The sequence below is a fragment of the Dermochelys coriacea genome, chromosome 1, assembly GCF_009764565.3.
Source record: "Dermochelys coriacea isolate rDerCor1 chromosome 1, rDerCor1.pri.v4, whole genome shotgun sequence".
Lineage (NCBI taxonomy): Eukaryota > Metazoa > Chordata > Testudines > Dermochelyidae > Dermochelys > Dermochelys coriacea.
In genome coordinates, this window is record NC_050068.2 from 76,868,652 (window position 1) to 76,896,070 (window position 27,419).

Consider the following 27,419-nt stretch of genomic DNA (forward strand, 5'->3'; position numbering starts at 1 on the left):
CCCACACATCGTGGACTGGCAATGGAGCTGCTCCATAGCCACTATTCCAGTGTAAAGATAGAAGTAGTTTCTGCTATGCATATGCAGGGGAAAGGACTGGAGGAGATGCATAGCAGTGTATACCCTGGCAGAGATACTGCCTGACTTTTGCCCTTTTGTATTTCTACTGGCCAGCTGTGTGTTGATGCACAATGAGAGGGCTGGTCATAAACCGGAACTCCTGCCTCTTGGGCTTTCCTATGAAAGTGCGCAGGATTTGCCCCTTTTTGTCAAAGACCTCTGCTTCCACTTTTTCATGTCTAGTGTGATGGGGCAAAGCCAGATGGCAATAGGAAAGTAGTGAGAAACAGGTATGCTAAACAAATCTCCGTTATCATGATAACCAAATGGCAGTTGTTCAGGTTAATCAAGACACCTGGGGCCAATTAAGATCCTTCCAGAAAGCAGTGGCGACAGCTAGGTTGATTGGGACACCTGAAGTCAATCAGGGGCTGTCTGAAACTAGTTAAAAGCCTCCCACTTAGATAGGGTGCGTGTGTGTGTGAGGAGCTGTTGAAGGGAGTCATTCTGCTGGAGAAATAGAGCAGTACAAACCTTATCAGGCACAACAAAGGAGGCCCTGAGGTAAGGGTGACAAAGATATTGAGGAATTGGGGGGGCTGCTGTGGGGAAGTGGCCCAGGAATCGTATTCACCCTGTTTCCAAAAAGTCAGTTACCAAGAGCTGCTACTATCAGGGTTCCTGGGCTGGAGCCTGGAGTAGAAGGTGGGCCCAGGGTCCCTCCTCCCTTCCCTGACTAATCACTGAGAGTGGGAGACAACAGAGACTGTGTGAGGGAGGTTAACTTCTCCTCACCTCCCTTGCTGGCTTATGATGAAAATGGCTCAGTAGACTGTGAGCCTTGCCTCTAGAGAGAGAGAAGGCCTATGTGGAGGGTCACAGTGAGCCTCTGAGGCTAGTGTAATCTGCCAGGAAATGTGGAACCCACTGAGACAAGGTTGGAGCTTTTCACACTAGCCATGTCTGTGTGTATATTTATACAGCTATATACCTCAATTACAGAGGCAAGATTTAGCTGCAGATCTGAATTCCCTTGGGTTGCTCAGATATAGAGTTTTAGTCTGATCACCTGCCACTCCCCTAGGTGTTTACTAGTATCATAGAAACTAAGATCATAGAATCATAGAATATCAGGGTTGGAAGGGACCCCAGAAGGTCATCTAGTCCAACCCCCTGCTCAAAGCAGGACCAAGTCCCAGTTAAATCATCCCAGCCAGGGCTTTGTCAAGCCTGACCTTAAAAACCTCTAAGGAAGGAGATTCTACCACCTCCCTAGGTAACGCATTCCAGTGTTTCACCACCCTCTTAGTGAAAAAGTTTTTCCTAATATCCAATCTAAACCTCCCCCATTGCAACTTGAGACCATTACTCCTCGTTCTGTCATCTGCTACCATTGAGAACAGTCTAGAGCCATCCTCTTTGAAACCCCCTTTGAAACCCCCTTTCAGGTAGTTAAGATAACCCTTATTAGTGAGATGACATAATAAATGAATAGATTTCCTACATTTCAAAAGGCAAGCCAAAGCCTTAAGTCCCATTAACTTCAGTGAGACTAGTTACAGAAGTAGGATTGCTATAAACTTTGGTGATTAAAATACAATTAATTTCCTCTGTATTTGCAGTGGATGGTGCATTAGTAAAAGAAATGTGATGAAAGATTATATGTGGAGGTTTGTGGCTGTGCATACAAAGTACAGCTGGAATGAGCATGATAAAGCTGTACTTTCCTGCACTGCCATTTTGCTGCTGCATGTGACGAATAACCATGTTGCTGCAAAAATTCCATCTGTTGACCACAGGATCACTGCATGTGTGAGCAAAAAACAAAAAAGTCTCTCAACTCAAACTCCTTGTCTCCATGCTATATGCTAGTATAAATCTTAAATAATGTTAGAATTAGACTATACTGTACACACAATAGGCATCCTGAATACTGCATAGGAAATCTGCAGAAAATTTGGTAATGCCCTTTTAAGTCTATTCTTTGAAGATAATACATTAACAGAAATGAGCTTATTTGTGTGTGTAAAAAAAAAAAAAATTGTGAATACCTTTTCCATTAGCCATATTTTAAATAGCTTAACATGTCATTTCTATCTTGACACTCCAGCAGTTTAAAGTAAATATTTATTAAAGAAGTTTTTTTGTCTGTTTAGTAAATGAGAGAAACTTAAACAGTAAAATACATCTCATTAGCCAGTAAAAAACCTGGCATTTAAGATGAATGACTTTAAAAATACTACTGTCACTTTCATCTAAGTCTCTGTGGTTTCATATACGGTCTATATTTTCATGTACTGGATCTGACAGTTTCTAAAATCATTTGACTGTGGTTCCTTTAAAACCTAAATTACTACAAAGTTTCAGTGTATTAGTTGATTCAAATCTTATGAACTGATTACTCTAAAATGGCTGTATCATTTTAGACAAATCTGTCTCCATCTCTGAAAGCTGATCTATAGAATGGCCTACCTGGATGTTAGTCAGAAGGGTCTCTATGGAGGACAATCCATCAGGGAACAGAAAAGGAGATGGAAAACCCGGAGGTAGTGGTTGCCCATGCCCAGTTAGAGAAAGTTTGTCAAGGCTGTCTCTTGCAGTTGGTGTGGAGAGCGGGGTCTCATCTGTATGTGATTGAAACAAAAATATAGAACAAGTTACGCTTGTCTGTTTTTATTAGACCTCAGTAATGGCTTCCCTAGTGGTTTCCAGAACATTTATTGCAAATTGGTTCCTGCTATCAGGAGAAAATGCTTTCTGCTGAATTTTCTTTAATGAAAAAGCTGTGGAGATACAACAAGATAACATTAATGAGTAACTTTATAAGCCTTTTAAATGCAGTCTCTAATGAGACTGAGTTTACAGTGCAATAGAATCTTTTTAAAACAAATATTATCTCACATATACTTATGATAATATATTCAGGCTGACTTTATAGGCACCTTCCAAATTATCTCATTTTAGTTTGTGTTCTATTTGGATTGAAATAGAATATTTTCAAGCATGACACATATTTTGTATACAAGTAGCATTTGAATACAGGCAGCTTCCCCATACAGTTAATCTTCTTACTCATGACATATTGATATGTGACTTTAAAGATCCTGCAAAACAGGGCAAAATTACAATCTTTCATGCAGGAATGTACACCTGATTCCTGCAGTTCAAACTTACTCTAAACAATAACTGAAACTAACCGTATGGTTACAATCATTGGCTTTATTTTTTTAAACATGGACATCTTTTAACAATTAGTGTTGGACTCCTCAGTAGAATCTTTGTAATAATGAGAACTGATTATTTGACATCACAATGGGAAAAACTGCCACAGCTAGAAGACTTTTATGATTAAATATTTTCTGATAATCCGTGAGTCAATAAAACAGTAACAGATGCAAAAACAATATTTAAGAGGAACTTCAATAGTCAAATATTCTTTCACAATTTGAAAACATTATATTCTACTATTGATACGTTATAGATATTGGGCCAATTTTATGACACCAAGCATTTATCTTGCCCCCTAGGAGAAAAAATCTGTCTATATAAATTATACTTATTAACGGCTTGATTATACCCTATTGAAAATCCTCATATAAATTAACCTAAACATATTGAGGAATCTCTATACCAGTGATGGGCAACCTGTGGCCCACTTCCCACAGTTCCCATTGGCTGGGAACGGTGAACCACAGCCTCTGGGAGCTGCGGGCGGCCGTGCTTGCAGACAGTCAATGTAAACACTGTCTCGTGGCCCGCCAGTGGATTACCCTGATGGGCCACAGGTTTCCCACCACTGCTCTATACTACATAAGGGCAAAGGAACTTGTATACTCCTGATACTGACCTTTTGCAGATCTTTGTGGAAGGCTTTATCAGATCTGCCCTTCATATAAAGATCAATATATGTGCATTTTTCCTTGTGTTGTACTTGCATTTAGTTTCAAGACAGCAGAGTCATTTTTTTCACCACTCAACATGTACTAGCATGTGCATTGGGAATTGAATTGCATAAAGTTCTGATACTCATTATGTCTATAATGATTTGGTGAAGAAGTGGGGACTCTATTTTCTTATGTACACATAAATGGCAATATTACAATAAGGCTGTACTGGTCTTGGGGCAAATCAACAAAGTAAGAATTTGTTCCTTGTTTTCCCCCTTGCTCCAGAAGAAAATCAGGTGCAGATTTCTTTCTATCTCCATACCAGTTCAGATGTGCCAGCCAGTACTTTGAGGAGGTGGAGACAAGGTTTCACCCATTACATGCCCCTGCATACTCTCTCCTGCCTAGCCACGCAGAGTAGGAACTAATGGTCATATGGAGATTGCTCTCCCTGCTGTGCATCATAATGGAAGCAGCCTACATATGGGAATAAAAGGGAGCCTTATGCCGTCACTCCCTGTGAAAATGCATGGAGCAAATTATATCTTCCCTTTACAGCATCATCGTACATCCTGCACAATGTGATTGTGTATGACATACTGGTGATGGCCAAAAGGAAAGCTTTCAACAGTAGTCATACAAGATTTTGTAACTGATCAATATTTCTGTGTTTTTCAACCACGTCACAGACAGGTATGAAAAGCTAGCTGCAGATTTTTGAATAGTTACCCATACAACTCCTATAGAACTAAAGTTGGCTCTGTAGCAGATTCTCTGTGGCTGTATGCTTCCCCTCACCTCCCTTCTTTTTTCTCCCTCCACTACCCCACACATCTTCCTCGCTACTTGGTGGGAACTGCATTGAGGGCTTGGCCCTAAATCTGGAAAATTTCTATTGGCCACCACCTTTACTGTATTCTAGAAATAGTCATCACTTCATTAGAAAAAATAAACTTGCTATTGCAGCTGAATCCAATGCTGTAAGAATTTATGGAGCAGTGACCACACACAGGTCAATTTTTCTCCCCAAATTCCTTCCAGTTATGAACAATTATTACAGCATATTTGTTCCAAATTCCCATCTGAATAGATAATTACATTTGTTAATTGAAAAAAAAAATCAGTCTGTACAATATATTGATAAAGGCTAATCAAAGTCTCATACAAGCACAAGTTTTCAGAACCACTTATTTTTTACTTGTATTGCTGTAGAAATTCTTTTTCAGTTGCAAACTTGGGCTTTGACAAATGAATATTACACTGCCAAAATAATTTACAAAACTCTAAGCATTTGTTTAATCCTAATTTAAACTGCATATTTATATACAATTCATATATACTTTTCTTTTTTAATCAGTTCACTCTGTTTTAAGGGTAAAATCTTGCTCATATGAGCAGTCCCACCAAGGTCACTGGGACTACCTGCATAATATGCCAAGGAAGATCTGGCCCTAACTATTCCTGCTCCTCCCCAAAACTGTGCAGCACAATTTTTTTTTTTAAAAAGGATACAATATAGTATGTTTCTACCCATGTCAGGAAGGTGGGCCAGGAACCTTTTATACTATCTGAAACTGTATGGACTCTAATTAATTTTGATTCTAGAAATGTACAAACATATTAAAACAGTATGCACAAATGAAAGTCTTAGGCCCTGATCCTGTTGGAATGTATGGTGTTCTGTACAAATGCAGACTCCCCTGCCCCTACACAAGCATCACTGGAGGATCCATATCCAAGGCCAGAGATTGTAACTTCTCTGTAATGTTATTACATTGCTAACCAAAACACAATGAATAATAGTTTTTATATATGTTAAAGATCTCTGTAATTTGTATGATCATAGCAAGATGAGTTTGCAAAGGTTTCTTAGAATTGTTAGGCAGTTTCCCAATATTCAAAATACTCAAAGATTTACAACTACAGGGAATGTATTAACTCTCAGTAATGTCCAAGCACCAACTTTCTAATAAACAACAATATCAGTTTTACACTGAGAGGTAGGACTAGAGAGCTGAACTCACTATGAACTTATTTTAATGAAACTTTAACTGAGGGGGGAAAAACAGAGTAATGTGACTTTGTTTTCTTGATGTCCCATGTGAAATAAACTTTCAGTGTGAGTATGTCTGAAACAGAGCAAATGTACATACTATACACAGGAAGCATGGATATTTGTGGATGTGAGATAAGCAATGATTGAGAGAATCTTGAAGAAAATGCTTTTTTTAAGCAAAACCACAACATTAGCCAATTAAAACATAACTGCATCTCTTGGTAGCAAAATAATATGACCCCTGCTATTAAAGTATTTAAAAAATATTTTAGTCCTGCAGGCCCTCATCACAATGCAATGATGTAACCTCGTTTCTCAAAAATCATTAACCCACCATCTTAACGTGGATGTATACTCTTCCGCTGAGAGTTATGTGATGGAAAATAAGGAAGTGATTTTGCAAATAGATGCAAAGGACTAAAAGTGTCCCTCAATCCACCATCTGGGGAACGTCCCCAACACAAGAATACCTCTGCAAGAGCCACACGTCTGCTTTCCTGGTCTGCACCCACCAGAGAAGTTCTGGGATGGGCCAGGCATTGTGTCGGGCCGAAGGAAAAGGAAAATCTGGAACCCCCCAAGATTCTGTGTTGCTTCAGTGCCCCCTTTAGGGTCCATGGCCACAGCAGGGCAAATTAGAGCAGCCCTCAGGCTTGTGCTAAGAACTGAAAGTATAAATCAACACATGAATAGAGACAGCACAATCTACTTCTTCCTGTGGGCCTGCACAGGGAATCTCGCCATTGGTATACAAGTTACACCACTGTAGGCTCACTTCATTCACCCACTTACTATGAGTGAGTAACATCACCTGTTTTTAAAATATCTGTACTTCTTGTTTAATCACTTTTTCTGTGTTTTGAAAATTCATGTGGTTTTGTTCAAATCAGTTTTTAATCTGACAAGAACAACCAGTTTGCGCCAAATATATCAGCATTTTGTACTGATTTTGGTTTACTGCCATTCTGCTTTATTTTCTCTCACCAATTAGCATGGAAACATTCATCCAGGAAGCTGTGATATTTATTCAAATAGACAAATAGTAGCAGTTACACTCTTTTTTTGTATCCTTAAAAGCAAGAATGGTAACTTCAGCATTCTAACAAAATTAGACAACATTGAAATGGTCAGACTTTGAGAGTGAGAGATAATCAACTACATAAAATATCATACTGGGCATTGCATTTCCATAATCACTTACTTTTAATGCTTTTCTGTTCCACAATGAAATGTTTAAAACTTAACTGTTTATTATGATTGCCATGATATGGCTCAGCTTAATTGCTGAGGCAGGGCTCATTCTTTCAAAATATAAATCTGCTTTTTGTTTTTGCATAATGTTGTATCCTGTTTTATTTAGTATGTTTTTTTTGTGTGTGTACATGTTAAGAGTTTAGGAACCTGTTTCACTACAGATGGATACAACCTGCAAACTTTGGTTCTGGATCCAAATCTGAACTTTCTGAACATTAGACATGCTCAGATCTAGAGATTTAATTTCAGCCTTTCTCTTCAAATTGTGGACAACCTGTTTTAATTAATTAGCTTGTATGTATTACTTTAAATCCACAAAAAACCTTGTGGCTCCAACTGATCCACCAAAATGGTGTCTACCCAAGACAGAAACATTCTTGACCATGACACTTTCCTCAGAAGGCAATCTCTGATTATCTGCTCTCCAAAACCTTGTCTTTAGTAAAATCATAGACAGTCAGCATCAGCACTTCACTCAGGTGACCATGGGAACAGGGTAAAGCAATATAGGAGGATAAGAATGGTGGTGTTACCTCTGGCTGAACATTGTGCCTTCTGTCAGTTTTGATCTACTGATCTGCCCCGTATCCAAACATTATAAATATATTTACATTCTCCTCTCACTGTCTCAGCTAGGCACAGCTGACCAGAAGTTCCAAATATTCTGAAACAAACAGGACACTGCACAAAAACTCACAAATGTGATCTCTTAGAAAAACAGGAAGATGAACAATTATACAACTCATGCATTGACTCAATGCTTTTTGTTACTGTAACTTTTCTAACAGGTTGGCTACTTTTACTATTAGCTGCTTCTTTATGAATGTGCACGTTACATCCTGAGGGGAACTTGCTGCCCACAAAAATCTATTTCTTGGCCTGCCATGCTTACTTGAGGGCTTACAGAATTGGAACTCACCAGTCATGGAATGCAAATACACATAGAAAAGAAGACATTGAAAGAACCACAAAAACCATGAATATATTTTCAAGATGGGTATATTGCATATTGTGACTTTATTCTCCTCTGCTTTATAGCTTGTGCTGTCCTTTGCACTAGTACCAAGTAGGTGCTAGGTGCTCTACCAAATCAGAATTCTTCACTAATTGACACCAAGGACAGCATTTTGCATATACTTTGCACATGTATAAATAACTACAAAAGGAGAAAAATTGAGAATTTAGCCCTATCTGTCCATTCAGAGACAGTATTATAGGCAGGCTGGTGGCACTGCCTACTAAGGTTGCCCAACACTTCCCGTTTTAAGACCCTGTTTTCAATTGCTTAGAACCTTGCCATACTTTAACAGTATAGGCTGAAATTTTCCATTCCAGATATCTACCATAGGATGACTATTTTGGGAAAATTTCAGCCAAAATTGATTGGCATTTCTAATGAGACTAGGGGGAGATACATTGTTTTATCCATTTTAAAATATCCTGAAAATCTTTTTTTAAGTCCTAGATACATAATTTCCAAGGCCTGAAAGGACCATTGGGATCATTGAGCCTGATCTCCTGTATAGCACAGGCCATAGAACGTCTCCAAAATAATTCTTAGAACAGATCTTTTAGAAAATCATCCAATCTTGATTTTAAAAATTTCCAGGGATGGAGACTCCACCATGACCACAACGTCCTCACCCTTTGGATCAGGGACTTGAAATTTGGCAGAGGGGTGGCCTTTATATCAGGATTGTGGCTTTTCTGTTTCTGTAAAAATGAGCCAAAATATGGCCAAGTTGTAGGACTCTGAAAAATTACACTTCGCACATTCTTAGTAGAAACTGTGAGTTGTCAACTAGAATCTCAGAACTTTCTGTGCTCACTGAGCATGCTTGACTCTCTCACAGTTTCTAGTACTGACCAGATTACACATGTACCATCATCACAGAGCAACTGAGCATGCTCAAGCTTAGGGCTATGTGGGCAAAGCCAGATTTTCTCATAAATGCTGCTCTGGGCTGGAGTGAGTCTGGACACTGAGAGCAGGGAGAATGCCTTTCAGGTGCTCTCTGTGACCACCTCCCCACCCCCTGGCGCCTAGGCAGCATGGAGGAAGAAGCTGTCTGATTTGTAGGCAGAGGGTATAAAAGTTGGAGTAGGAGAGGGAAAGGAGTAGGTTGAGACAAGAAGTCTGGTGATACTGGGACTGGAGTATGTGTGTGGGGGAGAAAAACTGGGATTGGCTGGGCAAGGAGACTGGACTGGGAACTGTGGGGGAAGGGAGGCTGGGACTGGATGGGCAAGAAGACAGACTCTGAGACAGTGAGTGAAAAGGATGGGTGGGAGCTAGTTGGCTGTGGGGGAACACTTTGATAGAATGAGGAACTGGGGGAGACTAGAACTGGTTGGCCAAGGAGATGGGGACTACAGACCAGTTTGTGTAGGAAGGATGAGGGTAAGGCAGGGGACAGATCTGACAGGGATCTGGGGCCTAGAGGGAGTATTGGTACTAGCTGGATAGATACTGAGACAAGGACCTGGGAGGAGGGAATACCCCTTACCTCAAAGGGATATTGTGAAGATAAATTGATTAAAGTCTGTGAAGCACTTGTATATTATAGTGATAAAACCCATAAGGAAATTAATAATTCTCTTTAGAGAGGTATGAATAGTGTGCAGTAAATAACACAGAACTGGCAGAAAAAAATATTGAATATACACTCATTAAGTGTTTCAGAGTAGCAGCCGTGTTAGTCTGTATTCGCAAAAAGAAAAGGAGTACTTGTGGCACCTTAGATGCTCTAATAAATTTGTTAGTCTCTAAGGTGCCACAAGTACTCCTTTTCTTTTTACTCATTAAGTGAGCACCATCCATCGTGTGCACTAAATGTGGCTAGAGACCTGTGGAAAAAATAGTATATGATGATGTAATTAAAGACTGTATCATAATGCATGCACATAAGAGTGGCAAATTTAAGGTTGCACAGTCATTAATTCTGGCATCACCAAACTTCTGAGTGCTTGACTTTGCAATCTTAATGTTTTGGTTTTTAATGGAGTTTTTGTATGTAATTATTACTGTGCTATAAGAATTCTACTTGAACATCACTGACATTTTGTAGACAACAAGATCAGGAGATATAAATTATTCTTCACAGTGAATGCTTTTGTTTTACTAAAGGATTGCTGGTCTTCTAATGATAACATCATTACAAACAAATAGTAGGGGTTGGCAAAATGCAGCCGAAAAAATGAAATGTAATTAGTGGTGGTCCAGCTGTGAGGATTTCTTCAGGCTTTGTCTACAAAGAAGTTGAATTTATTCTTTTTACATGGCCCAAAAAAGGCCTTGTAGTCCAACATAATTTATACAATTTTCCATTTCAAAAACAAGATTTTAATAAACTCTATTTCTGAGACCTGGGCTGAATAATATTTGCTGAATAATTTATTGTATGAATTTCACAATTTTAAAATAAATGATCACACTTGTATGTTTACTAATTTTTGTCCAATGCTAATACTGAAATGCCCGTTTTGACTCCTAGCTTGTATTTTATTATATTATATAATTCAGAAAACAAAAATGCAATGGCTTATCTATCCATATAATAAAAATCACTCTGTATGCATTTATAATTCTATACAAAAATAGTTCAAGTATAGAACATGTACATATTTTATAACAAGATACTCAGCAATCTGATGGTCAACAATAGTTCCAAGAGATACCACTGCATAGATTTTATAATCATACAGTTCAAATATCTTAGCCACAACACAGTTACTCATAATTCTTAAAGAAGAGAAATTCCTGTAAAAGTATTTTGAAATAAATGTTAACATTCCAAATTTGTGTGTTAATGTAAGTGGCTTTAGAACAAACTGATAAACAGTAATATGTTACCAGGACAAGATGCAATTCACCCAAAAGTTCTGAAGGAATTCAAATATGAAACTGCAATACTATTCAACTGTAGAATTTAACCTATCACTGAAATCAGCTTCTGTACCAGATGACTGGAAGGAAGATAACAGAATGCTAATTTTTAAAAAAGGGCTCCAAAGGAGATCCTAGCAATTACAGGCCAGTGAACCCTAACTTTGGTAGCTAGCAAACTGGTAGAAACTATAGTAAAGAACATAATTATCAGGCATATAGATAGATGAACACATTATGTTCAGGAAGAGCCACCATAGCTTTTGTAAAGAGAATTTGTGCCTCACCAATCTATTAGCATTCTGTGAGGAGTCGATAGGCATGTGGATAAGGGTGATCCAGTCAAATGCATCCAATGAAGTGAGCTGTAGCTCACGAAGGCTTATGCTCAAATAAATTTGTTAGTCTCTAAGGTGCCACAAGTACTCCTTCTTTTTCCAGTCGATACAGCATATTTGGATTTTCAGAAAGCCTTTGACAAATTTCCAAAGCTTCTTAAGGAAACTAAGTAGCCATGGTCCTCTCATGGAACAGTAACTGATTGAAACAGGCAACACAATGTAAAAGTAAATGGTCAGTTTTCACAATGGAGAACAGTGAACAGCAGGGTCCCCTAAGGTTCTGTACTGGGACCTGTGCTGATCAACATATGCATTAATGATCTGTAAAAGAGGGTGAACAGGTGGAAAAGTTTGCAGATAATACAAAATTATATAAGACAGTTAAGTCCAAAGTGGACTGCAAAGAGTTACAAAGGGATCTCACTAAGCTGGGTGACTGGGCAACAAAATTGCAGATGAAATTCAACATTGCTAAGTGCAAAGTAATGAACTCTGGAAAAAAATAATCCCAACTAGATATATACAATAATGGCTTCTAAATTTTCTGTTACCACCCAAAGAAGGGATCTTGGAATCATCGTAAGTAATTCTCTGGAAACTGCTACACACTGTGCAGCAATAGTCAAAAAAGCCAATAGTATGTTAGGAACTATAAGGAAATGGATAGAAAATATCAAAATGCTATTATATAAATCCCTGATGCACCCACACCTTGAACACTGTGTCTAGCTCTGGTCATCCCATCTCAAAAAGGGTTTAGTGGAACTGGAAAAAGGTTCAAAGAAGAGCAATAAAGAGAATCAAGAGTACAGAATGGCCTCTATATGAAGAGGAACTAAAAAGATTAGGACTGTTCATCTTGGGGGGGAGGGGGGGGAACAACCATGGGAGGGGGGGTATGATAGTAGAGGTTTATAGAATCGTGAAAAGAGTGAACAGAAAAGTGTTGTTTTCCCAGAATACAAAAACCAGGGGGTACCCTATGAAATTAACAGGCAGCAGGTTTAATACAAACAAGAGGAAGTAGTTTTTTCACACTGCACAACTAACCTATAGAATTCATTGCCAGAGGCTATTGTGATGGACAAAAGTATGCATGGGAAAAAAGAACTGGATACGTTAATGGAGGATAGGTTCATCAACAGCTATTAGCCAAGAAGGTCAGGGATGCAGTCCCATGTTTGAGCAATCCTAAACCTCTGACTACTAGAAGCTGGGAGTGGAAGACAGGTGGATCACTCCATATTTCTCTGTTCTGTACTTTCCCCTGAAGCTGTGGGATGGACCACTGTCAGATACAAGACACTGGACAATATGGATCATGATCTAACCCAGTAAGGTGGCTCTAATGTTCTTATTTTTTTGTTATAGTTGCTTGACAATACATTATGCTTGACATACATTACAATATAAACGCAAGGCTCTAGGCAAGGATTTCAACTTCATCTTAAATCCTAGAACTGCAAGCGGTGGTAACTGAACCCAGTAGTTACTGAACTCTTCTTATACTAGCAGTCTTCAGGTTCAGATTAATACCAACACTATTTGGGTTATTCAGGAGAAAAAAGTTTGTTGTTGCTGCAGTTGTTACATGTGCTAATTTGGCTGAAGTCCTGAGTGTTCTGATTAGTGCTCTGCTAGCCCTGACTAGTCTGTCAGGCAAAGCTAACTGAGTGCTGAGCAGAATGCTCTCCCCTTTGGAGCGCTTGACACCAACGCATTTGGATGGAACATTAACTATGCATGTAAGTGTTGGCAGAATGTGTGGCCAAGCCAACATAGTATGAGCATGAATTAACTTCCTGAGCTCCAGCAAACTTTAGACAGCTGCTGGGTCCAAAAGTCTGTATCATGTATTTTCTATAGAACTAACTTAAAAACCACATTTCCAAAGTAATAAAGATAAATGTACCCAATACTTCTGCACATGCAGAGGTACTAGGCAAGAAAAATACCCAAAGCAAGCATATTTATTTTTGTGGCTGCACATTCCATCCCTCATTTTAGCTTTATTTGTACAATGACTTAAAAGTACAGAGATAAAACATACAAAATATTTAACAGCTTTTGCCAAATTTTATTGTGCAATACCAAGTGCAACTAGGATTTCTTTTAGGCTTAATTAACCTCCAGACCTGCCTCATGAAGTTTAAAGAAACTTGCATTTTTTTTTAAATTTAGAGTAATATTACAAATAAAATGGTGTTTATGTCATTGTCAGCATTAAAAAGAGTAATTTTTTCCCAGGCATAACCTTGGTGGGAAGGGAATTCTTGACTAGCACAGCTGGTATCTTGCAACTCTCAGATGATGAAGACATAATGCTAATGCCTAAAACACTACTGCATTCAAGGTTTGTTTGTTTTTTTAATTCTGTTTCTGAACCTGTTCATTCATTCTCCATGGAAAAAATCAAGTTGACACCATCAGAATTTGTAAAATTGGTGGGGACCAGCCAATTGAAGTTTTACAGCTTAGCTTGTTATATTTAAAGAAAACTATCATGTAACCATTATATCACTTATTGAAACATAACAGAAAGATGGTGGTTTTTAGATAACTATATAGAATGGTAAATAATCCCTCATTTAGCAGACCGAGAGCACATTTCAAAAACATATAAACTCTTATTCTAAGAAACTAGTATTTCTCTTCATTATTGCTACAGCCATGAATATCAGGATGAAACCAAATCTTGATAACCAAAATCTTGATCTTGACCATACCTATCATTATCAGTATACATTCTTTATTTTTAAATCTTACAGGTCAGTTTCATCATTGCTGTATATGGTGCTATAAGTGGATCAGAAATCAATGGGACTTGTATGTAACCTGAACAGATTTGGCTTTCAGTAGATATACCGGAGTGTAACTTACACAGCAAGCATGTGGAAACCTGTATAAAACAATGCAAATTACAGTCCTTCCCATACTTCGGTTTTCTAACCTGTATTTAAATTATACTACCATTTCTGTCACTGCTGCATTTAGCCTGTGAGTAACTGTACCTGCTTATATCTGTAGTATATTATAATATCCTGGAATTGTGTTTTGTTCCTTTGCTAAATAAATCATATTAATATCAGATTTGCTGCAGATGTCTTACCACTAATTTGTGCCAATTTTCTTATTTGGCAAATTCTTTTTTCCCTTTATTTAAGCCATTCCATAGGTAGCATACAAATATAATTTAATGGGAACAATAAGCAAAAATATGTATCCCAAAAGAGCATTCAAATGGGAACTGATTTCAAATAATTTGTGCATGTGAAACTGAGGCATAGCCACAGTGGGACTTGAAAGCTCTTTACAGCTTTGGTACCACGCAGATAGCTGCAGTCTAAACTAATTCATACTAATTGCTAGCAGGTTTCACCTTAACCTGGACAGATGATTGTATATTTAGGGATAATAACTTTATTCAGTATCCAGACAACATATCAGTTCTCAGCCTAGTCTTGATCAGAGAATGATGGCTGCATTAAGCAGTGGCACAAATGACTAAGATGAAAAACTTGCATTTATTTTCCTAGATTTGAGTGGGGCCACAGTATCACTGATGGTGCTTTAACTAGTTACAATAAACAGTTTAAAAGGCTAGTGCTTTAACTAGTTATAATAAATCTAAAAAGGTTCAGAGAATACTCCAAGTCTGAGTACTTCTCCAAAATGTGTGCAAATCTTTGCAGTGCATCTCTATCCCCGCCAAACTTTTCTCCACCTCACTTCTTCCTCTCTGCACAATTCTCCTGAGCATTCTCTTACCTCTCCAATCCCTTTTTCTGTCCCACAACATAGCCTCTCTAATCCTAAAGAGATCTCCTGATTCTAAATTCCATTTCCCTGACCTCCGCACATTTCTTGACCTTCCAAAATATGGGAGATACCAGCCATTAGACCAGAGATGACCCAAACTGATGAAATCCTGATGTGGATTTAATAAGAGATTAGGGGGTCTAGGAAGAAGGGGAGGAAACTTATGTAAATCTAAAGAAGTGACAATTATAGTTTTGATTTAGAATTAGTCTGGTTTACCTATCCCTGCCTTTAACAGTTTAGCTTTGCAGCTTCAGAATAAATTCTATGGGCCTGATTTTCCAGAGCCTTGCAATTTGTGTAGTCATCTATATGTGTGCAACCTTACTGTAAAACACTACCAAATCAGAAAAGGCAGTGGAGAATCAGACCCTATATACACATTTTAAGATTTATGTTCACATTTTGTGATGCTGCTGGTAGGATCGTGGAATAGACTGTAGATTTTTTTTTTAATTTATTTTTAAGGACATAGTGTACGCATTTCAGCCTAAGTAAATCTGGGATAGGTGACATTTTACCCAGTCATGAATTGTTTTCCCATTTTAGAGGTAAACAACAAAAAACTTTAATGGTCCTGATCTCCCATATGCTGGTGTAAACTAGGAATATCTCAATTCAATGGAGTTTGTCACATAAAATCAGCATAAGAGAGATCACAGTCAGATCCAATATTTTTCTTTTTGATTGTTCTTTTCCTCCAGAAATGTAGGTGCAAAAACTTTCTAGCAAAATCCTCAAAGGCATGTGTTCTAGTTTGCCTTTTTTCCTCATAGGAATCCTGTTGTCTGGCTACGCCGAAAGGACAGGAGACATTTGACATGGGTTTAATCAGGCTGCAACTTTATTATTAGATGTCTGGGACTACCTGGCAGATATCAGTGTGCAGTGCAGGTAACCCCATATTCATTCCATAATTACCTGGGGGAGGGTTACTAGCTCCCCCTTTTTCCCTCCGGGTCACTCCAACAAATCCATTGCCGGGACTTTACCATCCACCACCATCCCTCGTAGGAGGGTTAAGGTAGGCTATAAGAATGGGGGGTTGGCTCCCTGCCTTACCAATCATAGGAGTCCCCAGCCACCCCCACCCCCCATTCATTCCTTTAATGAACACATCTTTTTAAGTCCTTTTCCAAGCTATTTATCCAGTTACTGTATACCTTTCCTATGGAGTACCTGCACTGGACATCCACCCTACATTTAAATAATGAGTTGCAACATATGGCCTACCACCTGTCATGCCATGCATGAACAGAGCCCTTCCTGAAACCTGCTGTGGGGAAGGTGAAAAAACCCCAACTGCACCCAGGTCAATATGGTGTAAGGGAAAAATTCCTTCCCACCCCCTCTAAGAAACTAGAGGCTAGCATAATGCCCAGAGCACGTGTTGACCAAACCTGGTATTTTATCACCTAAAAGGGAGGGAGGGTGAGTCCATGTAAAAACGAAGGCTCGAGGCACCAAGCTGTCCCTTTTTAAACCCTGTATTCTTAGGGGATGAGTCAGCAACCACGCTGCCCCTTTCTGCAGCAGTTTTCATCTTCCCCCCGCCCACCCCAGCCATAAAGCACTGTTCCCTTTACTTGGCCAGCCAGCCAAACAGCTCCCCCTCCCACTTAAAGGTGCAGGGTGGTCAATATCATATGTCCCTCTCCTTTACCCTCTTTCTTCTCATAAAACATACAATAGTTTGAAACAAGAAGGTTGAAATCACAGTGCTGCCACATTTAGGTTTATTTTGATCAAGGACATGAAACAATGAACAATGCATGAATTTACAGTAACTTTGTAGTCTTGTAAATATGTAGTTAGTAGAAAAGAGATAGTAGGGAAGTAAGCAATGTGAAACAGACAGCATATGTTTGATGCATGAATAGCTCATGATCTGTGTTTAAAGGAGTTTCCAGAAACTAATGAACCAATTGTAGAGTTTGATATGATGCAGTATTAAAGCCACATGTGGCAGTCTGTTTTAAAATGTGTATATAAGCTAATTGATAATTGTGTGCTTTGGTTTGCATGGTATATTCTGTACCCACCCTCTACATATGACTCTAACCAGCTTCATGTTGTTTAATTGTATGCCAATAAAGAAACTTTACTAATGAGGTCAAAGTCGAGCTGAGTTTTTTGGGAACTGACTATATAAGATTTCAGAGGCAACTGAGTGAATAAGGTCTCTGAAACCACTCCAACATACTCCTGAGTTAATAAAGTCTCAGAGGCTACCCCAACACTCCAACTACAATGGTTTTGGATTCTTTCCCCCTCATCCACCTCTGAAAATTGATGTCACTTTTCACCTTCATTATGCCTTCTATGAAACAGCAGAGACATCAGACACCCAGGGACGGATCCTCAGCTAGCATTAATCAGTGTAACTCTAAGGAAGTCAATGGAGCTATGCTAATTTATACTGATAGAAGACCTGACTCTAAAATTATTACTTACATAGTTTGCCTTATCACAACTAGCCTCTGATGTAGGAATGCTGAAGCCATTCTTAAATCCAGTTTCTTCTCATCTCATAAATACTTAGCCACTGCTAAACTTATTATTGAAAAGTTAAAAATGAGAAAACCAAACTTTTTGAAACTGTTTTAATCATATCCCTGCTTTTAGGTACTTTGCCTTAACACACTGTTAAGCATAGTATTGTACTATACAGCAGATGTTAAAGGCCATGTAAAATTGTCAGTAGTCAATGATTGATGATCCTCTTTCCTATTTCAAAATAAACTCTGATGATTTATATAGTTTGGACACTGAAAGCATCATATTAAATCTAAACAGTTGATCCATTTTTCAATGATTTCTGTATGCAATGTATTATGTATGTTTTATATTCTTTTGTGTAAAAGGCCCTGGTGTACAAGAAGTGTTTAGAGTTGAGTACTCCACCCCATCCATATGGTAGGTTTGCTCTGTGTGTAAAGACTTACCTTTTTCCACAGGTCCATATGGCAAGCTTAGATTAGCCAGAGCCCTCTAGCCTCCACAGGGGCCATACGGCAAAGAGAGTTCAGTGAACACTCATTTACCTTGTATTAATATTTTCACACACACACACAGAACAGATTAAGTAGAAATGATTCAGCCCCTGAAAATGGGTTAGCCACATAATCGATACTTTTGTGACAGTGTGCTATGAGATGTGGATTCTGATATTCCATTTTTTATTAAAAACAGAAAACTCAAATGAATAATTTATCAAATTATTTTATAAACTCATTTGATAGTTTGAGATACTTTGGCAGAATATTATTTAATTTCCTAACCGGACACTAATAAATGTGACAGTCTTGTTTTATTAGATCTTATACCATTTTAAATACATAGATCAAGACCCTCTGGATCATCCCATCTGTAGAGAGTATGCACATCAGTGGATACTGGAAAAAACTGATTTATGTCTCATTTTTGAACTCCCCTTACACTGATTCTGCTCTGAGCAGGCCAGTTCCTCCTTGCCATGTTAGAGCAATTTGGCAGCGTCTCTAATTTATTCCAGGCTCTTATGGTAACAGTAAGCCAAAAATATAGCCAAGGATCAGTGTAGCCAATGGCGCTGGAACACTTTTTACAGTGGGGGTGTTGAAAACCAGTGGTCCGCAAACATTTTACTTCACACTCCCCTTGCCCCTGTCCATGCCCCCTCTCCCTAGAGCTGGGGCCAGGACTGGGCCATGGCTCTGATAGAGAGGGGGGATGCAGACAGGGGTAAAGGTGGTGCAAAGTAAAAAGGTCGGGGACACAGCTGGGGCCAGGAGCAGAGCCCTGCGCACGGGTCCTGCTGCTGGGACCCTGGACGTGGGGCTGGGAGCAGAGCCCCAAGTGCGAGACAAGCAGCCACCAATGTGGGGCGGGAAGCAGAGCCCTGGGTGCAGGGCTAGCGGTAGTCGGGACCCCAGCTGCGGGACCGGGAACAGAGCCCCGGGCGTGGGGTCGGCAGCCGGAACCCTGCAAAAAACTGCAGCACCCCACTTCAGCCCTAGTTCTTGTGCCTATAGGTGTAGCACAAGGGTATCCAGGCTACATCCTATTTCTTCCAACCACAACTTTCGCAACAGGGAAGATGAATGGTTGAAGAGCCCCTGTATTGAGTTCTATCAGGGTATCATTTTTGCCCTGGCTTAATCTTCCCTAGACCAACGAAACAGCTGTTGGGCTAGATTATAAAAGGTGTATGGAGCAAAGGGGCTATATTGAACTGGAAAATCTAGGCCACAGACTTCAAGTCAGCCAAAAGGGGAAAAAAAGATTATTGTTAATCTAAATTATAATCCATATTATCATAGAAATTCCTCTAAAATTAATTCACTGTTATAAAATTTACAAGTCAACCCAAAGCTTTGTTTTTATTTTAAAGTAATTTAGGACTCCTTAGCACTTTCGTTACAGATAGTATTTGTACAGGAAAGATGGAAGCAATTTGTAACAACACATTTATGGAAGTGTTATTGCAAGTGCAAGCTATCACCCTGTAGAAGAATTTTGATATATAACTATATATTATTTGAAACTCAGAATCTGGAATTATGTAATCATTTTAATAAATTATTTTAATGTGTAAGATTTATACTATCTGAATTTTCATCTTGTTTTCTACAGCATCGGTTTATCCAATAAAACTTCTAAATTGTCAAATGAATATTCAGGCAGCTAAAAGAACCGTCAGTGTTAATAACAAATAACACAAATAATTCAAAGTAAACATACAAACAGGTGTTCTAATTATTTACTTTCATAATTAGCCTTTATGTTTGATCCTGCAAACACAAACTAACAATTGTAGTGTTTACTACCATGAATATTCCCACCGATTTCAAAGAATTATTTACAGTAGGAAATAATACATTCAGTTATGTGTATTTTAAGGATATGGCCTCGAATTTTTTTATTTTTCAGTTTTAGTTTAAAATAAACAGGAAAGCGCCATCTGAGCCAACACAACATCACCACCATGTTCAGAAATCTTAATTCCACCTTTCTGCTTTTTGAACATGAGATGGATCCTGTTCCCACTGAAATCAATGACAAAATTTCTATTGACTTCAGTGGTTATAGATCAGGCTCCAGAATTTCTCACTTGCATCCTCCCTAAAAGTAAATCACAGTAAGTATCTCTGAACTCATGTACCCTCCTTGCTTCAATTGCTTTTCCTGGTGGTTTACTCAACATGTTTATTACCCTTTGTGTGAAACAGTTCTGCCTCTCTTCCCTATTTAATCCTAGTATCTAATTTACAGATTTCTCACTTCGTTTTCGACAGTGATTTGTTTAGCTACATACTTATTCAGAGACATACACATAAATAGCTCACTGTACAAACTATGGATTTTATTGAACACGTGCTTAGAGAGAGAATAAATGATTTGGAACAGAAGAAAAAGCAGTAATATTTAAAAAAATAAAATGCAATTTTTTTTTAGGTTTTCCACCAGTAAACAGAAAGACTTATAGTGGACTTTATTGTGTAATAAGTAATAGGTTTTTAGTAAATAGAAAGAACTTAGTTAAGATGTTATAAGTAATGGGTTTTGTCATAAGTATATCATACTGTATCATAATGTAATAAGCAATCATAATGTCTGAAGTAATAGGTTATTACAAAACTTAACTAAATTACAAAGAAAATATTATGAACTCTGACACCTTGCTGTAGTGTCATATACTTTAACATATTCTTATACAGATTTTTAAAAATTAATTGTATGCATTGCATATTTTCATTGAGTCAGCAGTTTTCTATTTTGGGATAACATGTTCAAATTAACAGAACATCTTAACTAAATTCTTTCTGCATATAAAGAAGGAAAATATATGAACCTGACTTCATAAATAATATTCACTGTGATTTTGTTAAAGTTTAGAGGTGTAGATTTGTATTTAAAATCCCCTGAAGGTTACAGGGTGAAACCTTCCAACAATATCTCCAAGTCTTCAGGGACCAAATCCCATTATGTGGAGTTCAGTGTAGGGGGTAACCACAACCATAAAGAAATACAAATTGCACATATTTCCCATTTAGCCAGTGTCACAAAAGTTCACCATTTAGAATTCTACCAGTTAGGACTTATTCTTTGAGGTCAAGTACCTTGTGAACCTTGTCATCTCACTGATGACATCATATACCATCCATCAGGTTTTTCAGAGCATACTTGCCATCTGCTCAGTACGCTATAATAACTTATTAGACATATTCACTGGGTAACAATCTGTACAATGACACTGTTATCTTAATGCTGGCACATACAAAGATAACAGCCATCGTTTCTCTGTCACAGCACAATTATTCTATTCTCCAACTTTAAAAGAGAAGTTATTTGGATATTTAAACTCCCTTTTGTCAGAAATATATTTCTTCTTTTTAACTAAGAATTCACAAAAGAAGGCGACATCACAAAATATTAATTCCATTTTGCTTAATGTTTCTATATAACCTGAGATTTTCTGAAGTCACAAGTTCCTGAGTTGCAAAAATAACAAATTAAATAAATAAATAAATACATTGTGATCCCGTGGATGATAGAAACATAGCAGTGACATCAAATTTAATATTTGCAAACATATTTTACTTTCTAAAAATAAAAAATATTATTTCTCTTCCAGTCCTAAATAACTGCAACCTTTTTTCTTTCTAATGTCATCTAATTATTAGAAGGAAAATAATAATACATGCAGAGAACTTATATATGCTAAAATTTAATAGGACCTTTTGAAAACCAGACAGTGTAAATGATCATGGACACATATATATATATATATATATATATATATATATATATATATATATATATATATTAGAAGTTTTCGCAAAGCTATGCACATTTAGCACAGCTGCTGTCACAGTACTTATGACTTAATAAAGTTCACTAGAACACTCTCTGTACATCCTCTTGAACTCAAAAAATATTTTCATAAAAAAGAGCAGTATTTATTTTGCATTACACAGCATTCATCCTCTGTTCCTTCCTTTGGCTTGTCATTTATTCCAGTTTACACTGTGATCAACACTGTACTAAAATAAAGTCAAGTACAACAGCCGCTCTCTGCCCATCAAAACTCACAGACGTCTGCCAAGCACTTGTAACAGCTGGTGTTACATTAATTAGTTTAAACTATTTATTTCATCCATCTCCAGAGCAGATTGAGCAAAAACATTAGAGATTATTCTAGCATCTGTAAGTGCCCTGCAAACATTAACCAACCAAAGTTAGAATATTAGTTGTTAACTTATAATCTATGTGATTTTAGACTGTATCATCATTGTAAATAATAATAAAAATTCCACAACCAACCATAGCCACAGTATGTTTTATTGACTCTTTTTACAAATGTAAGTTTTAAACTTATTAGTCTTTTGTGTCCACAAAGATTTTTTTTAATTATTACTAGAAAGCCATAATAACTCCTGGTAGCATGGGTCATTAAGCAATATATGACAGGGACTGGTTGGCTCAGTGGGTTAGTCACAGGTTTTATGTCCACTATTGGAATCCAGCTCTAATGACAGTGGTCAAAACAGCCTTATCAAATGGCTGCAAAAATCTCAATTAATATTATTTCAGTGGCCTCAACTAAGTTTTTAATGGATGACTCCATAAATTTTAGTGCTATTGACAGAGTTCTTACAACTATATTTTGATGTTTCCTTTAGAAAGCTGAGTGAGCAGTACGAAGACTTTGTTCATTAAAGGCCCTGATCTTTCATTCCCTACTCAGATGGCTCTCTAGCTGAAGTCAGTGGGAGTTTTCCACAAATAAAGGATGGTAGGATTGGGCCCATAGCCAGTGTCAACAGGCTTATGCCTCCATAAAAAAATAAAAAGCTTCTCATAGGTCAATTAAATGCATCTGTTTCCTGCAAGAATACTTATTATTTAGCACCTAAGAGCCCCAGCTAAGATCAGGGCCTTGTACAAATCCATAAGAAGAGACAATCCCTCCTAACAAAAGTTTCCATTCTAAATAAAGAAGACAGACAAAGGGAAACAGAGGCACAAAGAGGTGAAGTAATTTGCACTGTCACCCAGCAGGTCAGCAACAAATTCCGCCATAGACCCAATCTCTAGCCTGCTAGTCCAGGATCCTGGATCCTGCTAGTCCTGGATCACATGGCCTCTCAATACAACACCATTTTAGAAATCTGATGACTTATTCATAGAAAAAATGTAGTCAGCCAGGTTAACTAATATATGTTGCTTGTGAGAATAAGACTATTCATATAAAAATCCTCTCATGCTTGATTGGCATTAATATGAATTTATTTTTATTATACCACAGGAATATGTAAAAGTAATCATGCAGTATAGTTGATTTAATTTAGCACAATATTTAATTAACTGAAGCTAATCCCCCCTCAAAGAAAAAACTTAGTCAGTCAGGGACTCTGAAATGCTATGCCGCTGTCAGAACACACAGTAGTAAACTTTGAGACCAAATGAATTAAAAGTTTCTCTTTACATTTCTGAATCCTACAACTGAGAATGAAACACAACCTTATAGGTCCCTACTCCTCCAAATTCCCTTTAACTCTCACTGGCTTGCGATTGCTTGTCATGGCCTGTCAAGGGTGAGCGTGAATAACTGAAAGTGACAGCAAAATACCAAGGATTTTCATTTTCAGACCTGTACCAACTCCAATACACAAGACTCTTTCTCTTTGCTCAATTTACTCAACATAATGTTTGACATTAAAGCAGCTTACTACATCTTTTCCACCCACCCCACAGTGGCTTCCCTGAGTTATTCCTCCAGCCAGAAAGGGAAGCAAGCAGCTATTGCCAAAGTTGCTCCAGACCATGGAACCGAAAGTGCCAAAGCACACACGAGAGTGGCCTTCGCAAACTATACTAATAGATCGTTTTCATGCTCACTCTTTATTGGCCTTCACATAGAGCAAGAGCCACAGACTCTTTTCCATTCTTAATTCACACAATTTATAACATGCTACATCTGCCACATATCCGGAGGCTTGAACTGGTACTGCTGCTTGATTAGAGGAGGGTGGGGGGATGTGGGTTGGGTTTTTTTAGCATTAGGAGTGTTATGATGATTCATCCTATTCTGTGTTTTCAAGACGTATCACAAGAATGGGGGTGGGGGTTAATACTCCAAGTTTCTATTATTCTCGGCAGAAATAATAGCTTAACTAGGTACACCTCAACCTATGCTATCATCTCGCAACTGAAAGGAGCATGTTGAACATTGCCAGAGGATATTGAACCTCCAATTGCTTGGCTCAAATGTAGTAAATGTTTCATAAAAGTCAAACTTTTATTCAATATTCTTAAGCCAACATTTCTGTATTATACATATGCTACTACATCAAACATACACACCTACAGCCAGAGGCTGCTTTTATTTACACCGCTGCAAAGCCCCAGTAATGTGTGTGGTTGTAGAGGTGTAAACGAGGGCAGAGTTTGGTCCCTAACCTACAGAGCCTGCTCTATCAGCCAACTTACTCTTCAAACTCAAGTAATAAAATCCATTAGAAATCCTCTATCTATAAATGCCCCTTCCTCTACACACACACTTTTTTAGCTTCCAAGAAAAAAATCTCAAGAGTCACATACATTCAACAGGAAAGCGTTAACATGTTCCCAGGTCAATATTCTGTTTTACCTTTTTATATTTAAATGTCTATACCAATTGTCATTTAAACAATTAATTGTACTAAGGTTCCTAGCCAACTTATGATTTGTTTCCTTTATTTTTTTTCCCTGTGAAATTCCTCTTTATGCAATAGGAAAGTTAATTGTTAAACTTTGTTACAGAACCTTTTGTTCTTTCAGCAGTCACTTTGCTTGTCTCTCCTACTGTAAGGACACCAAATCCTAAAAGCTGGCAAGAATGCATATGTTTATTTCACCATTGCTCTGCAATTACTGAATGCCACTTAATTATAGCAACAGATGCTCGAGTGTAGGAACCAGAAAAATCAAACGCCTCATTTCCAGGTTATTTTTTTCCATTGCTTCTGCCAACAGCAGATGTGTGAGCCCCTTGTGCTCTGGCGTAAATACTTATCAAATCCTAACAGGTCACCTATGTCACAAACAACATTTCAGATGCAACTGTTTCACCTGATAATAGGCTCTGAAAATAAAACTGTGAGCTGTAAATACAATGTATTCGGAATGAAATGCCATAATGTGAAATTGCTTTTTCTCTAGCTACAACAGAAGTCCTTGACAGTTTTTGGCAGTGATAAATCACCCTCCCATTAATTGTCTCCTCTCTCATTGTGAGGTGAGCCGCTAAAAGGGGCAGTCAACAAAAATGACTTAAAGGACAAATTTTGGCAAAAAGACAATGAAGAAATCTGTCATTGCTCAGCCTCCAGTACACTGTCATGGAACAATCAAAATATATGTAGCTGAAGTATTTATGTCTTTGTTAGAAAGGTTGTAGGATGATAAGTTTATAGTTAAAACAGGGGACCTAGAGATACTCAGGTTGTAGGATCTTGAGTCACCACTTCCCCTTGCATTTTTTAAAATTTCATGCAAGTGCTATTAGTGCTTTAATTTATGCAATATTTGCTTGTCTAATCAACCTTCTGTTTGGGGCCAAGAGAAAACAAAAGGCCACTGTGCATGCCTGGTGCAAGTTACAATAACCTATGGGCCGAGTCCTGAAAGCTGCCCCGCACCCTCCATTCCCATTGACATTTGTAGCAGATAGCACATACGGGATCAGAATCTTAAATGCCATGGACTAGATCACTTTCCCATTGTAAAATCCGCTGGGGTGGCTCAGCGGGAGGTAGTCTCCCTGAGAGCCCCTTCACAGTTTCCTGCACATAGTTCCAGAATGGGAGACACAGTGTTTGCCTCCTATAGAACAAGCAGTAGGGCCAGTCCCCAAGCCTGGAGAATTCCTACAGATCCTGAAGATTCCAGGAAAACTGCAGGATGCCCTGTACCGCTGCATCAGCACACCCCAACTCTCCCAGCATGGCTCTGTTGGAGCTGTGTTGTCAGAGACTCCCTCCTGCTTTGCAGACCCATGAAGGGAGACCTCCATTGCAATAGGGAACTCCATAGAAAATATAATTCAGACCCACATTGTAATCTTTTTTTCCTTGAAAAGTGCAACGTGCAGGGTGTCTTAGATGATGTACAGCTTTATCACTCCCCTTCTCCTAACCAGCCTCACCCTCCATGGCATCCAGGGGGCAAACAGTGTCATAGAGGCAGCGGAACCTTTCTTCTATGTAGGAGGGGAAGATCTGTGTGCACAGGGTGTCTGCCACACGCATATCCTGAGGGGGCATGTTCAGCCCTTTACAAATAAAGCAGCATGTTGCTTTGTAAAATTCTTTTTAGTTTGTTGCAGCTGTGAACTGAAAATATTCAGTGAGGTTTTTTTTAATTCCTGTTTACCAGTCAGTAGGCAGTTGAAACTTACCCTAAAGAGGGTAAGAAAGTGTTTCATTACTAACGTGCCTGTCAAGGCCATCATTCCATGGCTGATTTTATATTTATGTTTAGTAAGAAAATTACCATAGAAATATAAATTAGACACATCAGGTATTTAAACTGAACAAAGCACTAGAAAATATACTGTAGTGAGCAATCACTGCACCAGAGGGAGATGGACTAGATGACCTAATATGTCTTTCCCATCTCTGACTTCCACAATTCTACATTAACTTAGAATGATTAATACTCCATTCCTCTTGCTGCTCTGCAAGGTGTCTTTCCGCTTCCTGGGAGAGCAGGAGTAATAGCAGCAGGCTGTAAGGAAGTACTGAAGGGCCTTCTTCCCCAACATAGCTGAGATTGAGGGAATCCACTCAATTGTCTAGTGCCTAATTGCCATGGCATGAAGAAGGCTGGCCAGTCAGCTTCTCTCCACCCGCCACGTCACTCCTAAATAACTACTAAGACCTCGGGTTTAACACTGGTAGGTACCAAGGGTAAAAAATGGCTTATGAACATAGTTATCACACATTCTTCTCTGTTTACATATACAGGCAGTACTTGTATTATAACATGATTGATCCACATCCATGTTTCACAGTAATGTTAAAATCTGGTTGCATTTGCAGATAAAACTGGGTTTAACGATGTAAGTGAAAGGGAGCATATACTTTATCCCT

At 38.3% G+C, this 27,419-nt stretch overlaps 1 protein-coding gene and 1 long non-coding RNA gene across 10 annotated transcripts in view; one reads left to right on the forward strand and one right to left on the reverse strand.

The window, feature by feature from the left end:
- DACH1 (dachshund family transcription factor 1) overlaps positions 1–27,419 on the reverse strand; it is a 455,347-nt gene that overhangs the window by 55,079 nt on the left and 372,849 nt on the right. For all 9 annotated transcript variants that reach the window (XM_043504582.1, XM_038387906.2, XM_038387908.2 and 6 more), the window contains one exon: positions 2,533–2,684. In XM_043504582.1, the coding sequence (XP_043360517.1) occupies positions 2,533–2,684 (152 nt within the window). The remainder of the gene's footprint in view (positions 1–2,532; positions 2,685–27,419) is intronic.
- Positions 542–14,523, forward strand: LOC119850130. Its single transcript, XR_005290733.1, has 3 exons — positions 542–624; positions 13,732–13,837; positions 14,253–14,523. It is a non-coding gene; the product is annotated as an uncharacterized LOC119850130 (long non-coding RNA).